Source organism: Planococcus citri, chromosome 4 (genome assembly GCF_950023065.1).
Source record: "Planococcus citri chromosome 4, ihPlaCitr1.1, whole genome shotgun sequence".
Classification (NCBI taxonomy): domain Eukaryota; kingdom Metazoa; phylum Arthropoda; class Insecta; order Hemiptera; family Pseudococcidae; genus Planococcus; species Planococcus citri.
Genome location: NC_088680.1, coordinates 49,579,474 through 49,600,760, shown reverse-complemented (window position 1 = coordinate 49,600,760; position 21,287 = coordinate 49,579,474). Strand labels below are relative to the sequence as shown.

Below are 21,287 nucleotides of genomic sequence, written 5' to 3'. Positions count from 1 at the left end.
TGACAAAATTTTTTGCAGTAAACCTGTTGAAAAGATGAGCAAAGACGAGCGTGACAGAATATGCAATAACGCGAGTGAAAAGATTTGTACACCCTTTTCATCTGAGCTTATGGACTGCAAGATTTTCTATGGAAAGGGGAAAAACGACTTTGTCAATGGTAAAGTTTGCATTTGTAAAGGAAACAACCGTAATTTTGCTTTTGGTAGAGGACAAACTGCAAATGGTGTCTGGCGTTATTTAGTTGATCATAAACTTAATGCTTGCCACCATGGTTTCAATATCGACGGACCTTTATAAATAAAATGTATGTTGTACCTACTTTTAAATAATAAAATACAAGTTATTTCATTTTATCCTGTGAGTAGGTACTTATGTACATAGGTACCCTTTTTTTTATATGCATATATTCACCAAGGTTTATTAAAATCTTGAAGAGACCTTAAATATTTGTAAATAAGTAATATATCTGACTTTAAACAAGTTAGTTACATGACATGTGCAGGGTTCTCTCCAGTGAGAGTAATTCTTTTATTCATTTTTTTAAAAAGCCGTTCCCAAATGTCACTCAAGCTTGACTGCTCTTCTAGTTCCACTGGTTCATCTAATTCCTTGGTGTTATTCTTTGGAAGGTTTGTTTTGCCAATTTTGACTTGTTCAGGTTTCTGAGTTATCTGCTCCTGGCTATGAGTGGTCCTTTGCTTGACACAATCAGTTACTGTCATCTTTGGTTTAGATATAGCAAGAATTTTTGCTTGATATACTGGACACCCTTTCCAGTTAGCTGCATGATCACCATCACAATTAGCACACTTGGCTGGGTCTTCTTTCTTCTTCCTACATTGCTTTGTATCATGGTCTAATCCACACTTAACACATCTGGGTTTCCTTGCACAGTATCTTTTGGTATGACCAACTTGCTGGCAGTTTTTACATTGAGGTAGCTCCCTCTTTTTTGCTGAAAGTTCTACCTTCACTTTAGTGTGCAACAAGCACCCCACTTCATAAATGGTCTTGTTTTCTTTTGGGCTAACAAGGAAACCCTCCTACATGATGATCTCCGATTTGAATGAAACTTGGACTGGTGGCAAGAGGACCTCAAAAAACCCCTATCCTTCAATTTTCAGCAGCTGAAGTTGATTTTTCGATTTTTGACGAGCGTTTGAAGTTTTGTGTACACAGGTAAAGTTGTTCTGTAAATTTGAAAAATGGCCATTCTCCTCACCACATGAACTTCAGCAGCTGAAATTTTGGCCAAAGGGTCTATGCTGGATACCTAATTGACTAATACTACCACCGGTCGGATTTCCATCTATATTAGCCGGTTTCTAGCGTACCTGATAGTTTATTTCAGGGTCTTACTTGGCCGGTGAGTTAGTTGTTAACAGCTCCGACCGTTTCCTCCCTCTCGTCATTCTTCCTGGGATTTTCCCCTGTCTGGTACCTTATCAAAAATTTAGCTTCTGTGTGGAGCCCAATATTGATTTTAAGGTCCAAAATTTGATACCCACATCATCTTATTCAATGAGTTGAAATTTTTTCACTCCTTTCTCCCTTCTTTAGAGCTCAATTTTCAAAAAATTGCAAGGGTGAAAATGTTGAATCCCAATTTTCTAATATGATTTCAAAAATCCAAATTTCCAGTCAAACCCGGAAGGAAAATGGTTATTCTACACAGTATTACCAAAGCACCACTAATATGAAATTAGGCCCTCATTACACATTCGTACCTACTCGTACATCAATTCGCATAGACCCTGGTAATAAATCACCATAACATGAAGAGAAAAAAAGCCCGCCCAGCCGTTTGATTTCGCAGCAACACGCATCAACACGCTGAATTACAGTCGGACATGGAAACATGGGTCAAAAATCCTCTTCATTCCACAACCGAGCCGCCTTTTCCCACCGGACATCTTCAACGACGACACTTTACTTTCTAACACGCATCAACTCGTCAATAAAACCCCTCCATTTTATAAGCTGCATTAAAAGCTGGACCATATACTTATCGATGTGGACAGGGTGAGGTATATGATGCAGTATACTGATGGTGGCATCTTTTGAAAAACACCACGAAGCTACATAGTACGTATTCAGTGCTTGAAAGAAAACTTGCTATATATCTGAGTAGTACGTAAGTACGTAGTAATGATAATAAAACCCCGTTTAAAAGTCTAAAACGACGTTTAATAAAAACGAAACGTATGCAATAACCTAACGTCTATGTAACGAGCACCAATGAAAGTGAAGATAGCACACAGGGAGACGCTTAAATTTATCTTTATTTCGTGGAGAAGAATTTTTCAAATTTTTTTGGCGCCCTGTTTTTCTCCCTCTCTTTCAATCCAGAGTATTTTGGAGTTTAATCGACTTGGAAAATATGAAAACTTGTTTTAACTGCCCGAGGGCTTCATTCTAAAAACAAAATTTCAAAAAATAGAATTATTTCAGTCCAGATGGTACATTTTGTAAACACGTATTTTCAAACGATATACAGTCGAAGTGAGTTGATCAGTTCATCCAGACCCTGGAGTATTACGCGAATTAGCTCGATACTGGCAAATTCGAAAAATAAACGACATTGATTTAAGCATTTGATAAAGGGTGTGCAGAGGTGATTTAATAAACGGCTCTATTAAAGCAGCACGGTCCAATATCCGACGTCTAGGTAACATAATTCGTCCCACCGCGTGTTGCTTTGCTTGTTGCCAATGAGAAGTCCAATTTACACTCGTACCACGACAAGGCAGACGATGGATTAGCCGCAGAGATACATGCGTTATACGTACTCGTAAGGTAGACAATAAATCATTCGGGTGTTGGTTAGCTGGTCGGTAAGTTAAGTAAGGTGTACAATTGTACATACATATAGTATACTCTGTACATTACATGTAACCTACGTGCGCCCACTGCCCAGGCTAGTGACCGCGCCACCAGGACCACCACCACCAACCACACGTTAAATAGTAAAAGGTTACAGTGGCAGTTTGTTTGGACAATGAAAAGTGGCTGATTTCCATCTATATAATATGGGTAAGCTAATTCGTGTGCTGTGCACTGTGTAGTGCACCTGGGGGATAATACCTACCAACGTCGTCGGGGCTGAGCACGAGAGAGTAGCGCGATAGCATGGAGCTGGAGCTGGAATAAAGGAATATATTTTGGTTAACGTTGCGACGACAAGTCGTTAACTCTAAATACACTCTCACTCTCTTTCTGCTCGAGGTACAGGGTACAACAGGGTACTTAATACGCTGCTGTAGATGTATATATGTACGTTCAAGTCGCATGTGTCATACCAACGAGCATATATTTTTATTATTTACGAACGTTTTTACAAAGTGACGTACAAATTTCCTTCTACATGTTTATAAGAGCACCGCAGAGTTAAGTTTTGTATACGAAGAGCAAATATACGTATACCAAAACGAGATCTCAAGACAAGCAACGAGAATACATACGAGCGAGGGAGCTAAGATGTCGTTTTTTGCTCTTATATAAATGTGAACATGATGCGATGTAAATGACATTTTAACGTTTGGTTTTACGCCTATAAGTTAGTACATATTAGTGGATCCCCTTTTACGAGTACGATTTACTGATAACAGTTTCCATATGTTGTGTTTCGTTCGAGCTTTTGACATTGTTTGACGTTTCTATCTTCATTAGAACTGTCTTCGACAGATTTTTTTTTTGAGATTTTTTTCAAGGGGCTCTGTGGTCTGGATTTTGACCCTCTGGTTAGTGCTTTTCGAGAAAAAAAAATGCGTAAAATTTTACTATATGTTTTTTGAAAAGGCCAAGGGTCTCAAATTTTGAGATCAGAGAGAAAAAAAATATGCATAATTTATAGAACTATTCATTATCTACAAAAAAAGTTGAGCTCTAGTTTTGCCTATGTCCAAAATTTAAGGCGCTGGAGTACTTTGAAAATTTCATTCGTGAATCGATCAATAGCCCATTCAATTTTGAAACTGAACGTGAACTAAAAGGGAGAAGGGACCTTTCTTGAACTCCTTCATCAAAAATCTGTAATTTCACACAATCCCATCAGATCTTTCTGCAATACATTACGTAAATATGCAACTTTGGAGAATCAATCACTATAAATACGTTATATTTTTGCATCGTCAACTTCTAGGGTCGTTGAACCGAATTACTTTTGGGGTATTTTGGGTTGCTGGATCAACAGGCAAATCATTCGACATTCATAATGAAATTCCCTTTGCATCAAGGTGGATAAAAAAACGTATCCTGAATTCTGACAAAAATTGAAGAGGAAGATCACCTTGATTTAAAAAAATTTTGAACTTTTTGACCGAACTGTAGACTAAATTAGGAGTCCTCAAAATATGGTTATTTTTGAAAAACTGACCATCCCACTCCTTTGTAATTTTACCCAAAAAAATGTAACATTGATTAATGATTACCAAGCACCAAAAAATTTACAAAATGTGAGCAAAACACTTTTCAACTGAATTTAATGTAGGTACGTTTGAAAAAAATTACGAAATAAAAGCATTCTAATTAAAATATGATAATGAAACTCGATCGAGATTCTGGCAATTTTAACAAGAAGAAGAACTTTTTGGCAATTATGGGGAAAAATGATACATTTTTGTATTTTTTTTTTCAAAAAAGTGAGATCAAGTTTTTGTCAACTTTTTGAGAAAAAGTGAGACTTTTGGTGTTTGGGGGAAAAAAGAGAATTTTTGGCAATTTCTGGCAAAAATCAAAACTTTTGGGATACCCAAGTCCAACTTTTTGGTTTTTTTATCGAAGAAGCGAAAATTTTTAGCAAATTTTTGGCAAAAAACATGACATAACAATTTTTGGCAAAGAAGTATTTTGGATGATTATTTTAAAAAAAAAAGTTATACTTTTTCGCAACTTTTGTTGAAAGAACATGACTTTTGACAACTTTTTGTAAAAAAAAGATGACTTACCCTACTCGCACTAACTGATTTTGGCAAAACAGAGAGAATTTTTGGAATTTTTTGCCAAAAAAAACAATTTTGAGCATTTTTTTTAGAAAGAAACAATGTTTTTGGACAAGTTTGATTTCACTTTTCGATTTTTGGCGAATTTTTGAAAATTCAAATCTGATCTATTTGCCAAAAAAAATCAGAATTCAATAAAGTTGACACTGAAAACTGGGTTTTTACCAATTTTTCATTTTCAAAATAATTAATTGCAATTTAGAGCCATTTTATGAAGCCACCGGCAGATTTTTGAACTTTCCTGTTTTAGAAAAGTTGCTGTAAAACACGTATAAGCTCAAATTTATGGTGTTTTTGTGACTCTTGAGATCAATGCAGACACAAATTTTGAGAATTCGTTTCTACAGATGATTCAAATTCCAAATTTTTCCAACGATTGTGCAATCAAAAATGTTCTGGAGGCTCCTGAATAGCTCAAAAAGTTCACCAATCAATTTCGGAGGTCAAAAATGAGATATAAATCAAATTTCCGCCTTTTGCTCGAATTTGATCAGATTTTTGATTTTTTTTTTCATGGAAAATAAGCCAAATTTGAGTTTTTAAAAATTCGTCAAAAAATTGAAAAATGATGAAATTCAGTTCATGGGCTTTGTAGTATATTTTCCAATTATTTTTTAATTTTTTTTTTTTTTTGGTCAGTTTAAACATTTTTTTGCAGGTTGAAATACTTTAGAGGGTGCAGGTGGTGAAAATGAGGTTTAATTTCTGGGTGAATGAATAATTTATTTTCCTGTCATCAGCATTTTTACAGTTGATTTCTAAAAAATAAAGACCATTTTGGTTTGACTTTTAGCATAAGGGTGGAGGTGAATCACAAGCCTCAAATTGTTTGAAAAAATTTCAACCCAAATTTGAGGAGATTTTTCTGAGAGTGTCCATTTTCAAAATTTTAATGAAACGTTGCCCTACTCAAATTTTGAGTTTTCGAACCACAAAATCAGTTTCACTTCTGAAATCGAGTCATTTCGAAAGAGAACACAGCTCCTTCAGTGTTCTCCTCTCCCAGGAATGAGAATAAAAAATTGTATTTTTTGGGTGTATTGAGAAAGTACTCCATTTCATGACAAAAATTGAGAAAAACTTCCTGAAATATGCAATAAAATTCATTCCAAATCGAAATGCAAACACCTCAAACAGAAAATACTCCCTTACAGTATTTTTATCCTACGTAAATAAATTATTTCCACGTTTATAATTCATCACTACCCCTTTCCCTTGCCATACGAGTCACATTTCCAAATTTCTGCCTTTGACACTACACAGAGTAAGTAAGCAAACTATTCAACTCGAGTCGACATTTGTACCACCAAACGCATCGTTTCGTGTACACAGTCGAGGTAATTCTTCATGCCTACTGCCATTTGAATAGAAATGAAGTAGAAAAGTGGAAATGGCTCGAGAGAGTCACCACGTTTTGTCGTAAAATTTTGACATAAATATAATAAACGCGTTAGCCGAAAAATACTACCATTTGTCACGATATCGGGTTCGTACTCGTATACTTTTCAAAAGCACACCAGCAGTACCAGCATTGTACGTATACTCGTAAGTTGTAACAATTCCGGGGTAAAAAGGGCGAAAACCTCAACCACTAAATTCTTCCATAAACAAACTTTCATCGTAATAATGGTATTGATTGAGAGTGAGACGGATTTTTTCCTCGCAAACATCTTCTTCGTCGTCAGATCCACGATACGACGATGAGAAAATTTCCAGACATTTATACACAACTGTGGGAGCTTTTTGCAACCTTTTTCGAGAAACTTTTATAAGACGAATCAATTTCTTCGTCGAGGGTACTACGTTTTTCACCTTTGACGTGTAAATCTTCCGGTTGTTTGCTCGTTTAATTATCGCCTGCTTCGTGCTCGACGACTCAACGTCGGCTTGTCATTTCCAGCGCGATGGTAAACAACGTAATCGAGATTTTTCCAGCGAGCACCTCGCAAATTGTAATCTTTGCTTCGAGAGTGTTACGACGACGACGACGACTACGACAACCCAAGTGAAATGTAAACGTTTCGCGTTCTTCTCTATTCAATCACAATGAACCGGAAATAACATGCTATCGGTTTAAATAACTTTGGCCCATCGCGACATCGATATACCCAGCTATAGCTATACTTTCATTGTTCGTTGTGAAATTAATCTGTCATTTGTTTTCCACTCGTTGAAAGAGTATATATTTTTTTCCCTCGCGTATATTACAATTCAAACACAACGTTGCAATTGCGCTATTTGCTACGTACATACGCGAGTAAATGCTAAATAAGTACGGTATCGCGATGCCAACTCCCGACCCAACCTCTCTTTCTCCAGCTCCAGCGCTAAGAAAGGTTCGTTGAACTGAAGACGAAAATATTTTCGTTAAAATATATCACCATCTTCTAACGAGAAGGTACCTAGATACGTGTCAAAATCTCGAATGAAATTTGAAATACGAGCTTTTCGACGATCGAAGAAAAAAAGAAAGAAAAAGAAAAAAAACTCGGTAAAATACACCGAATTTGAAATTCGACGTACGCGAAATTACACCTAATATTTATACTTCGGCGTGTAGATAAAATTATTGGCATGTTTACCTCATATTTTAGAATATTTACCTCGCACTTTATCTACGTCACCGAGGCGAATAACTTATCAACATCTGCATTTCAAATTTCTAGCATAAGTACCTATCTACCTGGCACCTACTTTACCTATCGAAGCTATACTGCGAGAGAAAAACAGAGAATGTAGCACGTATGTTACCAGAAGAACTGAAATATTGTCTGCGGTTTCGGTACGTAAAGTAAGCAAGAGACGTAATAAGAATCGTATTTCATTTATTTAAGAAACTAAATCCTGGAATGCTTAATTCTGTCGTTAGGAGAAACGTGTACCTAACATATTTTAGACAATGTTGAGCCAAAAAATCTCGGTTTCAAAAGAATAAAAAATGTACAAGATATTTTACTCAGATAACACTGATTTGAGTTATTTTTCTCACAAATTGAGCAAAAAATATTCAAAAACCCAAAAATTCGCACAAAAAAATAATAGATGTAAAAACCAAACTTCAAGAATTTGAACAAAACATGCAGATTTGTTGAGAAGAGGGATAGGAAATGATTCAAAAAAATATTATTTCATTTACCTTTTCCGCGGAAATTGAATCAATACTCAAAATGCTTACCCCCCCCCACTCCTTTCTCTCACCTTGTCACCAGCATTCCTTCGAATGTGACAAAGTAAACATTCACATGGCTTCATACACAGGGAGGAAAAATTGAAATTGAAACACATTAAAATGATTCCAGGCTTTCAGCTCACTCTTCAACATTCTTATTTTCCAATTTTTTGATTTTAGATGGTATGAAAATCTAATGGAAAAATTAAAAATGAAACTACCCCCCACCACCTCCTCACCCCTCGTATTTCAATTTAAAAAACTATAAAAAAGATATGAACATCTTTAAAAAATCATCAATTTTTTTTGGACCATAATGAACCTTTATTAGAGATATACAGACATTCTATGTACTCTCGTTTTGTTCACCCAGAAATGATTTCAGGTGAGGGGGAGGGAAAGGAAACTGAATAGGGACCAGAACTGACGATGATTCGAATAATCTTTTCGACTTTTTGTGATCAAACGAATCTACCTATTTAAATACAGAAGGAATCGTGGATTTTTTGAGATGGTTCAAATTCAAAAAAGGTGCATAGGATATCAAAATTTTATACCAAAGATTTTAAAATTTCAAATTTTCCTAAATTCTCTTCATTTGTATTAATTTGTACATTATTGCGAGGAACTTTTTTTTCTTAAGGGAAAAATTAAAATTGAATGAAGAGTTTTTTTATTACAATCTTGGAAAATGAAGTAGAATGAAAAAAATACAGTAAAATTCTTTTTAAAAAAACAACGTTTTTACAACAATTGGATTGGATTCACAGATTATTGTAATCCGGATTTCAATCCATAAAATCCTAATAGGTAACTAATCCCCCTTCCGATTTTTGCATAATTTTAGTGGATTTGCGGAAAATTTTGAGAGAAACTGTCAAAAGTATATAGCTTTAAAATCTCGTCACTTTTTCCCCAAATTCACCTCACCAAACAGTAACAATTATTCTTTTTGACACATAATTCATCCACTCTACCCTTATTCTTTCCACAAATAACGTCCAAATTCTTTTATCAGCACTTTGACTTTGTTTCTTTTGCTTTTCAGGACTTTGAGAATCTCTTCACTGCGAGATGTCTGATTGGAAGAAAATTTGAATGAGTCGAAAAGAGATCTAACCCCCCTCCCCTTCAATTTTTATCTGCTGAAGTTGATTATTCCATTTTTGGCGAACTTTAAAATTTTTTTTTACTTTGAATTTAGGTACTGATCACATAAAAAAGCAAGCAAAAAAATTTGGTTTCTAACCTAAAACCCGGATCCGGCTAGTGGTTAGTCGATCAGGTAAGTATCAACCTAGGTATACATATGTTTTGGTTCATATTGAGAGATATGTGAATATATCAACTTCTGCAGCCAAAAATTGGGGGTTTCTTGGAGTCGTCTTTTCGATCAATTCAGAGTTTTGTTCCAATTCGAGATCCAGGGAGTCGAAGAATTCCCTTGTAAGAAATCATTTTTAGAAAAATTGAAAAATGAATTGTTTGATGGGAAAAGTGCTTTTCGTATTTTTAAGCCCAAAATCTTTCCTTTCAAAGAATCATGTAAATTAAAAGATCTCGAGTTACCACGAATGTCTCCAAAATTTGATAATTTTTGCATTTTACCATCAGATATTCCAAGATTCTGTAAATTGGAGTTGAAAATTGCCTCAAAATGTATTTAAATCGAAGGAAATTCAATTTGAGTGGGAATGAGATTCTTTCAAAGGTTCTAGAAATGGAAATTAAGTTCAAGATACTATAAAACAAAATGTCAAATCTTAATCAGCGGTGTCAAAAGTAGATCATTCTTTCAGCTAAAAATAAGCAGTCAATTATTCAAAAAAATGCACTTGGAAAAAATCTTCACAGGAAAGAAACAAAAATATACAAAAAAAATCAACGATTGCGACTCAAACCCTTCGAATGGACAACTAACTTAATTTCTTTCGTATCTACTCATTTTCTTAAAATAACAGTATTATTGCCATAAACAAGCAAACATCATCGCACCAAAATCACATCTCTCTGCATCTTACCCATCGTGAAAAAAATCCTCCATAACCCATAAAATACACTCGGCCATCTAAAACGCCGGTTAAAGACGCAACCACGCACTATACAAAGGCTATCAAATATTAAATTAAAAAACTTTAATTAAATTATTTCCATTTACAAAAGGATGGCCGTTCGTCGAACTCGTCGCGAAACACAGCAAAACAAACAAACATCAAACGAAAGTAACATCGACGTACCTAAAACGTAAGTAACGAAAAAATGCCAAACGTTTCCATTCGAGTGTTTTCATCGTCAATTTATCACCCATTACTTTAATTAGAAAAATTCGTTAGAAAAATACCACATCTACAGTACACAACTTACGTATTGAACTTTCGATACACCGGAACCCATTCCATTTGGCGCGAAAAATTGCGCGCTTTGAGGATATAGTTCATTGAAAAAAAATTACCGAACCACTTTACACAATGAAAATGAAAAAAAACCGACCACCAAAAACAACTCACTTTGAAAAAATTTTACCCGGGGTACGTTTTAATTACAAACACAGAGAATCGAATACGAACAGAAAAAAGAAAGAAAAAACGTAACGAAAATACGAGTACGAAAATTCGTAAACAACGCGAAAAATTGCTCGCAGCCTTCAAAGTCACTACCGCGTAATGTACAACTTCCTTCTGAGCATCGATGGGTTTATATTTTGAGAACGCTATAAAGACCCTTTATAGTAGTATACGTTGCTACAGTCGCGATTCACTTCCTAGGTCGTAAAAGGCTGCCGAATAACGTTCCTTTTTGCACGGTAGCGTGAAATCGTGCACGTGGTAATGATATAATTTACTTTGTTTTTAAAATGATGCATAAAAGCAGCATCTATTTGATTACGATTTGTCTTAAATAATTTGTTGTTATAGGGATCGTAAAACTGGAGCTTTTTTTCCGGCGATTTCTTCATTTTTACTGGACCAAAAATGGTTTTTGGGGCATGAGGTCTAGGAGGAGAACAATTTAGATGAAAAAATATATAAAAAGTACAACAATGGGAGAAAAGAGGAGAGAAGGTGAAAAATCCCCTCGAAGGAAAGAACTTTTCTATTGGTTTCAAAAATGTCAGAGTTTGAAGACAGAAGTACTCGTAAATAAAAACCATCACACGTGATTTCATGCCAAAATGTTGGAAAAATTGTTTAAAAACTATCAAAAAATATTTAATGAATTTTAATGATTTTTATGCAAAATGAATGAAAGAAGCAAACAAAATTGGAAATAAAATTATTCTCATTTTTCAGAACATAACGAAATAGAAAAAAAAATGAAAAAATAATTCAATAAGGAAATATGAACATAATATGTACCTACATATCAACATCTCAAATTTTTTGATATTGAAAAATGTTTAATATTTTTTGGCTCAGTAAAAAAAAACTTCAAAAAATCGGAGGAAAACGTTGAAAAACAAAGAAAAAACGAAGAATGAAAAAATAAGCTAATCTGATCAAATAAATACTTAGACAATTCACCTATTCTTTTTTTTTCAAAATTTCAGGAAAAAATTGAAGAATTGAAAAAAAAATCAGCCAAGCATTTGCCTACATGAAAAGAACAAAAAATTTTTCCAAAAACAGAAGAAACAAAAAAATTTGAACAAAATGAGAGTAAAATAAATCAATGTTTCCATTTTAAAAAAAACACACACTTTGGAGAAATATAGGCAGGTCTGGTACTTTACCTACCTGCTGGATTCAGAAAATGAAAAAAGTCAAACCAATCAAAGCTTTATACCTATTCATTTTTTTGGGTGGGGGGGATTTCAGGAAAAAATGGAGAATTAAAAATGAATATCGGTACAGAAAACTGGAAAAAACATTTAAATGGCAAAATAAGTCATAAATTTTGAATTTTTTTGTTTATGAAAAAAGAATTAAAAACAAAAAAAATGAAAATTTGAAGATTCAAATTGATGGATGATAATACTATTGATTACTCTCTAAATGAAAATTGATTTGTTTTCTGAAGCCAACTTCTTTCCTTCCCCTTCCCTCATCCTTTGAGACTACTTTCAAACCACTTCAATAGTTGAAAATTCAATATTATTGTTATCAGTTCAACGACTGTGAGTCGATTAAATCAGATAAATTAAAAGTTCGAGGCGAAGGGATGAAAAATGTGTTGTCTTTTCAGATACAAAATTTTTGAACGCATCAGTGGTGCCAACTTTTTAATCATTTTTGCCAACTTCAAAAAATCGAAAAATAAAAGATTCAAAAGTTTTTGGCTACCATATTTTTTTTTATTTTTTAGAGTTGGTATAACTGATCAAAAAATTGGCACCACTGCGCTCCAAAATGTTTCCTCAGTTTCAGAAATGATATCTTTCAATATTTTGACATAATTAAAGCGAAAAATTTGTCAAGAAAAAGTTTTAAAAACACGAATTTATTCAAAAATGAGAGATTTGCAAATTTTCAGTCACTCAGTAACGCAGAATCTCAAATACTTTCATTTGAGACTGGACCATTTTTCCCGAAACAGATTTGTGCAGCGACAAAAGCGAAAAAACACGATTTTTTCGAAAATGTCCTGTCATTGAGACCCAAATTTCCCCTCCAGGAGCACCTCTGGAGCTCAAATTCTTTGTGGGGTAACTTTCAACTTGAAATGAAAATTTTTGCTGAATTTGATCAAAATCTGCCAATTTTCATATTGACGATTCACCCTAATGAACATTCAAGTTCTTCCCGTTTCAAGATTTAAAATTTCAAAAGGCCCCAGGTCACCCCCGAAAATTGATTGTGAATCATCTTTACTACCCTAAATTGATTCTACATTTCAAAATTGATAGAGAAAATCCAACTTCTGCTAGAGGCTCCAGATCACTTCAAAACTGATCGCAATCATTTTGGAAAGGGAGAGGATCGATCGATCGACTTTAGTATGCAACTGATTTTTTGAATTCATCTCCAGATTCATTTGCAAAAATTTATGTCAATAAGCCATTTCAACAATTTTCAAAAATTTGCCAAAAATCGAAAAATTAATTTTGACAGCTCAAAATTATGTTTCCAACATTTGCTTGAGAATAAGATCACTTATCTGTACTTACTCATTTTCATAAATACATTTGTGTCAGTTCATTTATATTTTCATACAATCACATCGAAAATTTGTACTCACCTGAAACAAAAAGCAATAAAATGGTGGATTAGTTAATTTCAATAATTAATTCTCTCGCGATTAAACATTAAATCTCTAATTATTCTAAAAAATAATACCCCTACCCAGACTTAAAAGCATTTTCCTCTGAAAAAATACTCGTTTCAACTTTTTTTTCCCAGTATGATGGCGCCGATGATTTTACGTAAATGTGTAAAAATCTGTGTACGCGCCATTTAATCGATAATTACGAACGGATTATTCACCTTGCAGCACTATGCAAATTCGATTTTATGCAGCCAGGGTCAGATCTCATAAATCATTCGAACAAATGGGGTTGGAGTGATCCCTATTTTTATGCATTTACTCTAATGCTTACACCAGCGTAGGTACTTCATTAACTCACTGGGTAGTGGGTACGTTCACGTACTTACATATTTATTTTGTATTTCGGGGGAAATCATACGCTATATTACATTTCACACATTTCCATCGAAATAAAACAAATCGTCGTCAAATTCGTAGCTACTCGCACCAAAATCACACTCGAAATACACAACCCGATAAAAACAACTCGAAAACTCGTATTAGAAAAAATATTCGCACGTGTCGAAATAAAAACATAATTCCAATTTCCATTACGAGTGCGATATTTTGTAGTGAATTTTTTCCAATTATTCTTTCCATCATTCAATATAAAAAGTACAGCTTTGTTGTTTTTTCTCCTCAGCTTTCCATCTTTTATTCCCCGAATGCTTTTCGCAGTTTTTCATTTTCTATGTGTTTTTATTACAAGCACACACAGTACGGTACGTTTACCGAGATGACGAGAGGATACCTTCACTATGAGACTTCATACGCTGCGAAGAAAATTCGAAAATTGCTCGCCCGTCGTTTCCGTTCTAATAGAAAAATACTAGTAAGTTTTTCATATCCGTTTTTCCCACATCCGAATACACGACATACTTCCTTTATTTGGTTTACACGACTCAAAATACATATAACTCACTTTCTCGTTGAATCAACGTCGACACACGACGACCATAAAATTCCACCGCCAAGATTCTCCTTCTCAGCGTCGAGTTTTAATTTCATACTTGAAAATTTATTGTATTCGAATTAAAACTACCGCAGGGTTCGTTCTTCATTTTATACAGTGAAACCAAACAAAATCGTATTCGCGGGGTATTCAAATTCGCAAGCTTTTTATTCGAAGATTTATTTGAATAGCTTAGGCAGGAGGTGGTTTTGTGGTGGAAAAATATAAAATTTCAACCAGAATAGCGCCGATTTTCTTCTCGGTTCGTAATTAAATTAGTAAGCTGGCTTTTCAAACTTTGGCTGCGGAATGAAACACCAAAGGAATCAAGTGGGTGGTATTTCGAGAGATCGAATTCTTTTGAATTGTGTGTAGATAGGTAGGTAACTACCTACTTCAGGTATAAAAATATCATGTAATGCATTATCACTGCAACCCAGCTTCATTGACTGGAGGGAATATAGCTCATACAGTTGGAAGGGTACTCTAAATATTTTTTAAGGATTCCCACCTTTTATCTTTCCAAACTTTGCTCAAATTCTAAAAATCAAGTCGGCCACAAAGGTCGATTTTTTTCAATGGAAAATTCATCCAAAAACAATCTTGATCTCCAATCTGCTTATAAAGTTTTTAAAAAAACATACGTTATGAATCACGTACAGAAAAGTTGAATTATTCAAATAAAAACTGGAACATTTTACAACGAGCTTTTGTTCCCTATCATTTAATATTTTTTTCTTCTGTCATTTTACGATAACTGCCCACTATTTCAACTTTTTTTTGGTAGAATTTGGACAGTGGTCGAACTCACGTCTGCCAAAAAGTAATTTCCTTTTCAAGGTACCAAACTACCATATACGAATCTGCTTTGACTTTAAATTGAAAAGAGTTTAACGAAATTGAATTTTTATGTCTTGCGAACGAATGGCGTTCGGTGCTTTGATGATGAGCACATATTTGCTGATAAAACGGGTGTTTCGAGCAATTTTTACTTTACTTCTACTATTTCCTCCCTCACTGATAAAAAGGACCAACAACCAAAAAAACCAAAAAAAAAAGATCCGCTTTTATTTAATCCTTTTGTAATTTGCGAGGAAAAAAACCGTTCCGTTGTTATTTGATCTTTGTTTTTGTGTGAGATCCCCTTTAAAAAAATAAACTCGACGTTTATTTTTGTTAAAAGGGAAAAACTTGTACGTTTCTTTATAATTCGGTTTTTTTGGGTGTATTCGAGTTATAATATCGATTAAATGCGAGATGCTATTTTCAAGTTGATAATATATTTTTTCGGCAATCTTTTCTTTTTTAATGTTTTCATTGCAGTTGGAAAGTTTTTAACCAGTTTTTTAGGTGTCGTAAAATTCATTGTGTGTGGAGAGTTTCGCTTTCTATGATAAACACGCGATTCGTATCGGTTACGTGGTAGTTTTCGTTTCTTATTTTTAGCTAAACTTTTCTACAACGAAGGGTTGCAATTTTTATATGATTTGGGTAATTGAGATCGTGATTTATTGAGATTTTCATATTTTTGTAGCTCAAAAAGATAGTGCTCCGTAAAAAAAAACTAAGACCGACTTTTCTTCAAAAAAATCTGATTTCTAGGTGAATCATTCGCGAACGAGTTGATCAATAGTTACTGAATCATTCGCGAACGAATTGATTCGTATAAGTGACTCGTTCGGAATGAATCGATTCATTTACTCAATTTTTGATGAATGTGACTCATTCGCGAACGAATCGATTAAGTTACTCAATTTTTGATGAATCATTCGCAAACGAATTGATTTGTTTAAGCGACTTGTTTGCGAACAAATCGATTCAGTTACTCAATTTTTAATGAATCATTCGCGAACGAATCGATTCATTTACTCAATTTTAGGTGATTCATTCACGAACGAATTGAATAATTTTTATTGACTCGTTCGCGAACGAATTAATTCATATAAGTGACTCATTTGCGAACGAATTGATTCGTATAAGTGACTCATTTGCGAACGAATTGATTCAGTTACTCAATTTTTGATGAATCATTCGCGAACAAATTGATTCGTATAAGTAACTCATTCGCGAACGAATTGATTCGTAAATTAAAGAATTGATCGATTCATTAGCGAATGGTTCTTTCAAAAAATTGATTAATTCGTTCATGAATAATTCGCCAAAAATTGAGGGTCGTGTTAGTACTTTTGAGCAGGGCTGGTGGAACGGAACAGAACGGAACAAATAAACGGAACAATAAACAAATCACGAAAAAATCTTATTCAGAACGGAACAGAACGGAACGGAACGGAACAGAACAAAATGAACAAAACCACAACAGAACAAATAAGATAACGAAGTGTTCTTGAACAGAACAGAACAGAACAAAACAGAAAAAAAAGTGGAACGGAACAGAACAGAACAAATTTCAGCTTTCCAAATTCCATCTTCATTTGGTAAAATTTAGTGGAAATTTCGATTCTCAAAAGGTCAATAATCTGCTGGAAGGTTGCAGAAAATGCAGAATTGCTCAAAATGGCTGAAAATCATTTTCAATTGATTCGGCGGGACAAGATTACCTATAAGTAGCTCATTCCAAATCCAAATTCTGGTTTTCTAGACAAATTTTCATTTTTCAGAATTTTGTAAAATTTTAATTTTTTTCTCATTTTGGGACCAAATTTGAGTTTAAAAAAATTAAATTCATCTAAAAATGAGAAACAAAATGCACTTCAGTTTTTGAAATTTTCAGAATTTCGGATGGTGTAAAATTTTGCATGTTAATTTGTTCATTCAATGATTTGATCTAGCTTTGTCTAGTTCAATTCAAAAAAATTTCTGCCAGGTAGGATCCCCCTCCCCCTTTGTTAAAACGGAACGGAACAGAACAAAGCGGAACGGAACAGAACAGAACAAATGGAACGGAACGGAACAGAACAGAACAGAATGGAACAAAAAAATTATGAGCAAAACGGAACAGAACAGTAAAAATGCGAAGTGATTTGTTCAGGAACGGAACGGAACAAAACGATCATTTCGGTCACCAGCCCTGCTTTTGAGGAATCGTGCAGGCCTAGTGAGATTTCAAGTTTCATCGAAATCGGTTCAGTGGTTTTCTGTGTAGGTAAGATCATTCAAAATGGTAATTTTTGCAGTTTTTTCACTATCAAAAAAATGTCACTTTGATTTTGTAAATTACTGGTAATTTTCAGTAAATTCCTGGAAATTTTTGGTAAATTTTTGGTAACTTTTGGTAATTACTGGTGAGTAAATTTTGGGAAATTACAGGTATTTGCTGGTAAATTTCTGGTAATTTTTGGCAAACTACTGGTGAGTAAATTTTGGAAAATTACAATAATTACATGTGATTTCCGGTAAATTACAGATAATTTTTGGTAAACTACCCGAAGGTTTCAATTTTTTGGTAAATTACTGGTGAATAAATTTTAGGAAATTACAGGTATTTTCTGGAAATTTTGGGCAAATTACTAGTCATTACTGGTGAGTAATTTTTGGAAAATTACCGGCAATTTTTGGTAAATACTGGTAATTTATGGTAAATTACTGATAATTTATGGTAAATTACTGATAATTTATGGTAAATTACTGGTAATTTCTGGTAAATTACTGGTAATTTCTGGTGAAATACTGGTAATTTCTGGTAAATTACTGGTAATTTCTGGTAAATTACTGGTAATTTCCGGTGAAATACTGGTCATTTCTGGTAAATTACTGGTCATTTCTGGTAAATTACTGGTAATTTCTGGTAAATTACTGGTAATTTCTGATAAATTACTGGTAAATTACTGGTAATTTTTTATCAATTACAGGGTAAATTATTTCTGGTACACTTCTGTTAACTTGACCATTTTTGGAATGCATCGTGTAATTTGGTAATTTTTGGGAAGTTGTATTGTTGATTTGGTGGTTATCGATAAAAAAAAATGACCAGATTCTGACATTTCAAAGAACATCGAAGTACAGTCTTGAATCTCAAGTTTGACTTTCACGAACTTGACATCGAGCCAGACTTTGAAAATTTTAAAAAAAGTGGCCAATTCTTGACATTTTGATCTTTCTGCGCAGCTATTTGAATTTTTCAAAATGAATTTCAAGGCAGTAATTTTGTAAGAAAAAATTGAAAAAAAAAGTTCTAGGTCTATACTCTCATGTATCTTTATCTTTATACCAAATTTCAAGACAATCAGTACTGAAAATTGCATTTTTGGAAAGTAAGTAAGATGAAATCATCCAATAGAATTAAATAAAAAATAGTTAGCTTGAAAAGCGCAAGCTCAGGTAGGAACCGTTTCACCTTTCACCGTGTATATTAGAAGCTAGAGCTTTCCTCTGTTTCCGAGTACTGGAAAAAAGTGACTTTTTGAATAAGTCTGCCAACTTTCCCACCATATTATGCTGGAAATTCACGACACAGAGCAGCCGAGCAGTTTGAAAATATAATATACGAGGTGGGTATAAATGTAGGCGCTTGTGCAGTCAAAGTTTCCCAACTCGTGATAGTCGTAATTTTTGTTTTGGTAAAAGTTGTCGCGCGTTAATTGCTACCGTATTCTGTGGCGTGAAATTTCGCTGACTTTTAACTCTTCCTCTCTCGGACACATAGTTCTCCTTCATCGCCAATACGTACACAAGGTGGTGTTGGCTGCGTTTGTTGAAATGCAAAAGGATGGGAAATGGCTGTTGTACGATTCGTGAACTCGTATTCATATTTTGTGCAATGGTGATGGCGGGGGTGAGGATAGTGGTGGCAGAATGCTCGTCTCGTTTGTACAAAAGAAGAAATAGGGGAGAGAAGGTGGTGTTAGCAAATCGTGTTTCCTACAGTTTAGGGTGTTTGCACCTTTTTGGAAATTAAGTAAATAAAGGGAATAATGTTTCAAAGCGTTTATTATTAATGCAACACGCGCAACGTCGTTTATAGTTATTTTGATTTTCGTCTCGGAGAAGACGCAGCGCGTGTACCTTATTTTATCTCGATGTTGCATTGCTGCATCCCCTTCTCGAGTTGGTTATTTGTATACCTACACGTTTCCTCCTCGTTCGGGGGACACGCCAAAAAACCAAAATCTCATTTTGTATTAAAAATTTACACCTGTTTGCTCTATTTTGCCTCAGCCATAGCTCAACTACCAGATCCCCCTTTAATGTGTATCTATGTTATGTGGTTCGTGAGCAAAACTGCATCAGGAAGACTTCTTTTCTCGATGATACGTAACGCAGATAACCTAAAACGATTAATTTTGTCGGAAATGGCCAACCGACTAATTTGTCATGTCATTTTGAATTCGGGTTCTTCAAACTAAGATGCTTATTGATGTTTGCGGCTGATTTAGTTATCTGCTAAACGTTAAGAATTGATGCGTTAAAAGGGGGATACTTTACAAGATACCTTGTTATATGTTCAACTCTAGCAAAATGTTGAACAGGGTAAGCACCATGCCCTACCTCCAGTTCAAGATGCTTCTGGTCAAATGGCTAATATCGTGTTTTCGTGTACCAAATTAACGCTCTTTCTCGGTGAAAAATTACCACCTAAAGAAGGGATGATTCGAAGTAATGAAAAATGAAATTATCTCACGGCTGCTAATTTCAAAGGTGTCGCTCCTCTAATGGAAATCTAGCGTCAAATTCACTCGTGTAAAATAAATGAACCAAAGCGACGACGAAATAATGGAACCGGAGAAATAAAAAATTCCTTTCGTGTGTCATTTAGTATTTTAGAATTTTTATCCGTTTGGTAAATGAAGCCAGCAGCATAGCTCTGTTGAAATCGTATACTACGAGAATAAAGCGACAGTATAATATTTTCTTTCGAAAGCGGAAAAAAAGCGTCGAGTTGTCGGACAAACTATTTCATCTGTTTTTCAAGTGACAACTTGAGAAAAAAAAGCAACCAGAATAAAAAAGGAATCGCAAAAATTCGTAAAATTGAAAAATTCTAAAAGAGTACAGTGAATCAATTTTGGCTTTTTGTATTTTAAGCAACTTTTCGTGTTCGTTTTTCCGTTTTTTTCCTTTCATTTCTTTTTTTCTTCAGCCAAGAATCAAACGATTTTTCAACTTGTTTATTTTTCAATTACTTATTGAGTTGTTGGTTTCTCCCTTCTTTTGGTCGACGTTTTATACTGCAGTGTTTTCCTGGTCTCTGGTTGTTTATGTTTGCCCTGCAGCTTGATATAATTTTACCAAATGTTTCATATGGTATTTGATTCTTTTAGACCTTCGATGTATCATTTTCTTTAAAGAGTGCTTCGATGACTCCAAATGCTGCGGAGATGAGTAAGGAAAACGTCATCGGGTAAGAAATGTGGAGTAAATTGGATTTATATTAAACTGGATGGAGGAAGGAGCCATAATGTGATTAGGAATATTGATTGTTTGGATGTGTAATGTCGTTCCTACGATAAAATGAACATGTATTAATAAAAATAACTCCCAGCATAAAATGCTCTCAATTTTTTTTTTTTCATCATCTCCAAATCACTTTATTGTCAGTTGAATTTTTCAATTATTTTCCAGCCAAGTACTTGTGATCTAAAAATACAAGGTAACAGCTGAACATCGCAACCCTGCAACTCTCTGGAAGTAGAAGGGGTGTCTTCAAAAAGTAAGCAGAAGTTGATTTTTCTGCATCAACTTCAAATTGCTCCAGATGGCGTTGTAATCAACTTCGGCTGCTGAAAGTTTGGTTCTAAGCTCTTGGAGACATACTCTTTCAGTGAGCAAAATTTCAGCTCGATCGAAGTTGACGAGTTGCAGAGGTTTCCTTATGAGGAATTTAACTTGTCAAATTTGGACGAATGAAATGCCCCTGTCCTCGGATTTTTGAAATTTTGATTGAACATTGTTGGGCACCTCCAGAAAAATATTGTAGACCCGAAAATTTTCTTCCACCCCACTCCTTTTGTCTGCAATGACGAAAAA

At 34.4% G+C, this 21,287-nt stretch overlaps 1 protein-coding gene across 3 annotated transcripts in view; it reads right to left on the bottom strand.

Moving 5' to 3' along the window:
• Positions 1–21,287, bottom strand: part of LOC135846022 (uncharacterized) — a 231,593-nt gene that overhangs the window by 59,303 nt on the left and 151,003 nt on the right. The window contains exon 1 of one of the 3 annotated variants that reach the window (XM_065364972.1): positions 10,535–10,836. The exons of the other annotated variants lie outside the window; for them this stretch is intronic. Within the exon in view, the coding sequence (XP_065221044.1) occupies positions 10,535–10,564 (30 nt within the window). The 5' untranslated portion in view covers positions 10,565–10,836. Of the gene's footprint in view, positions 1–10,534; positions 10,837–21,287 lie in introns of those variants that run through there. 3 annotated transcript variants of the gene reach the window in all.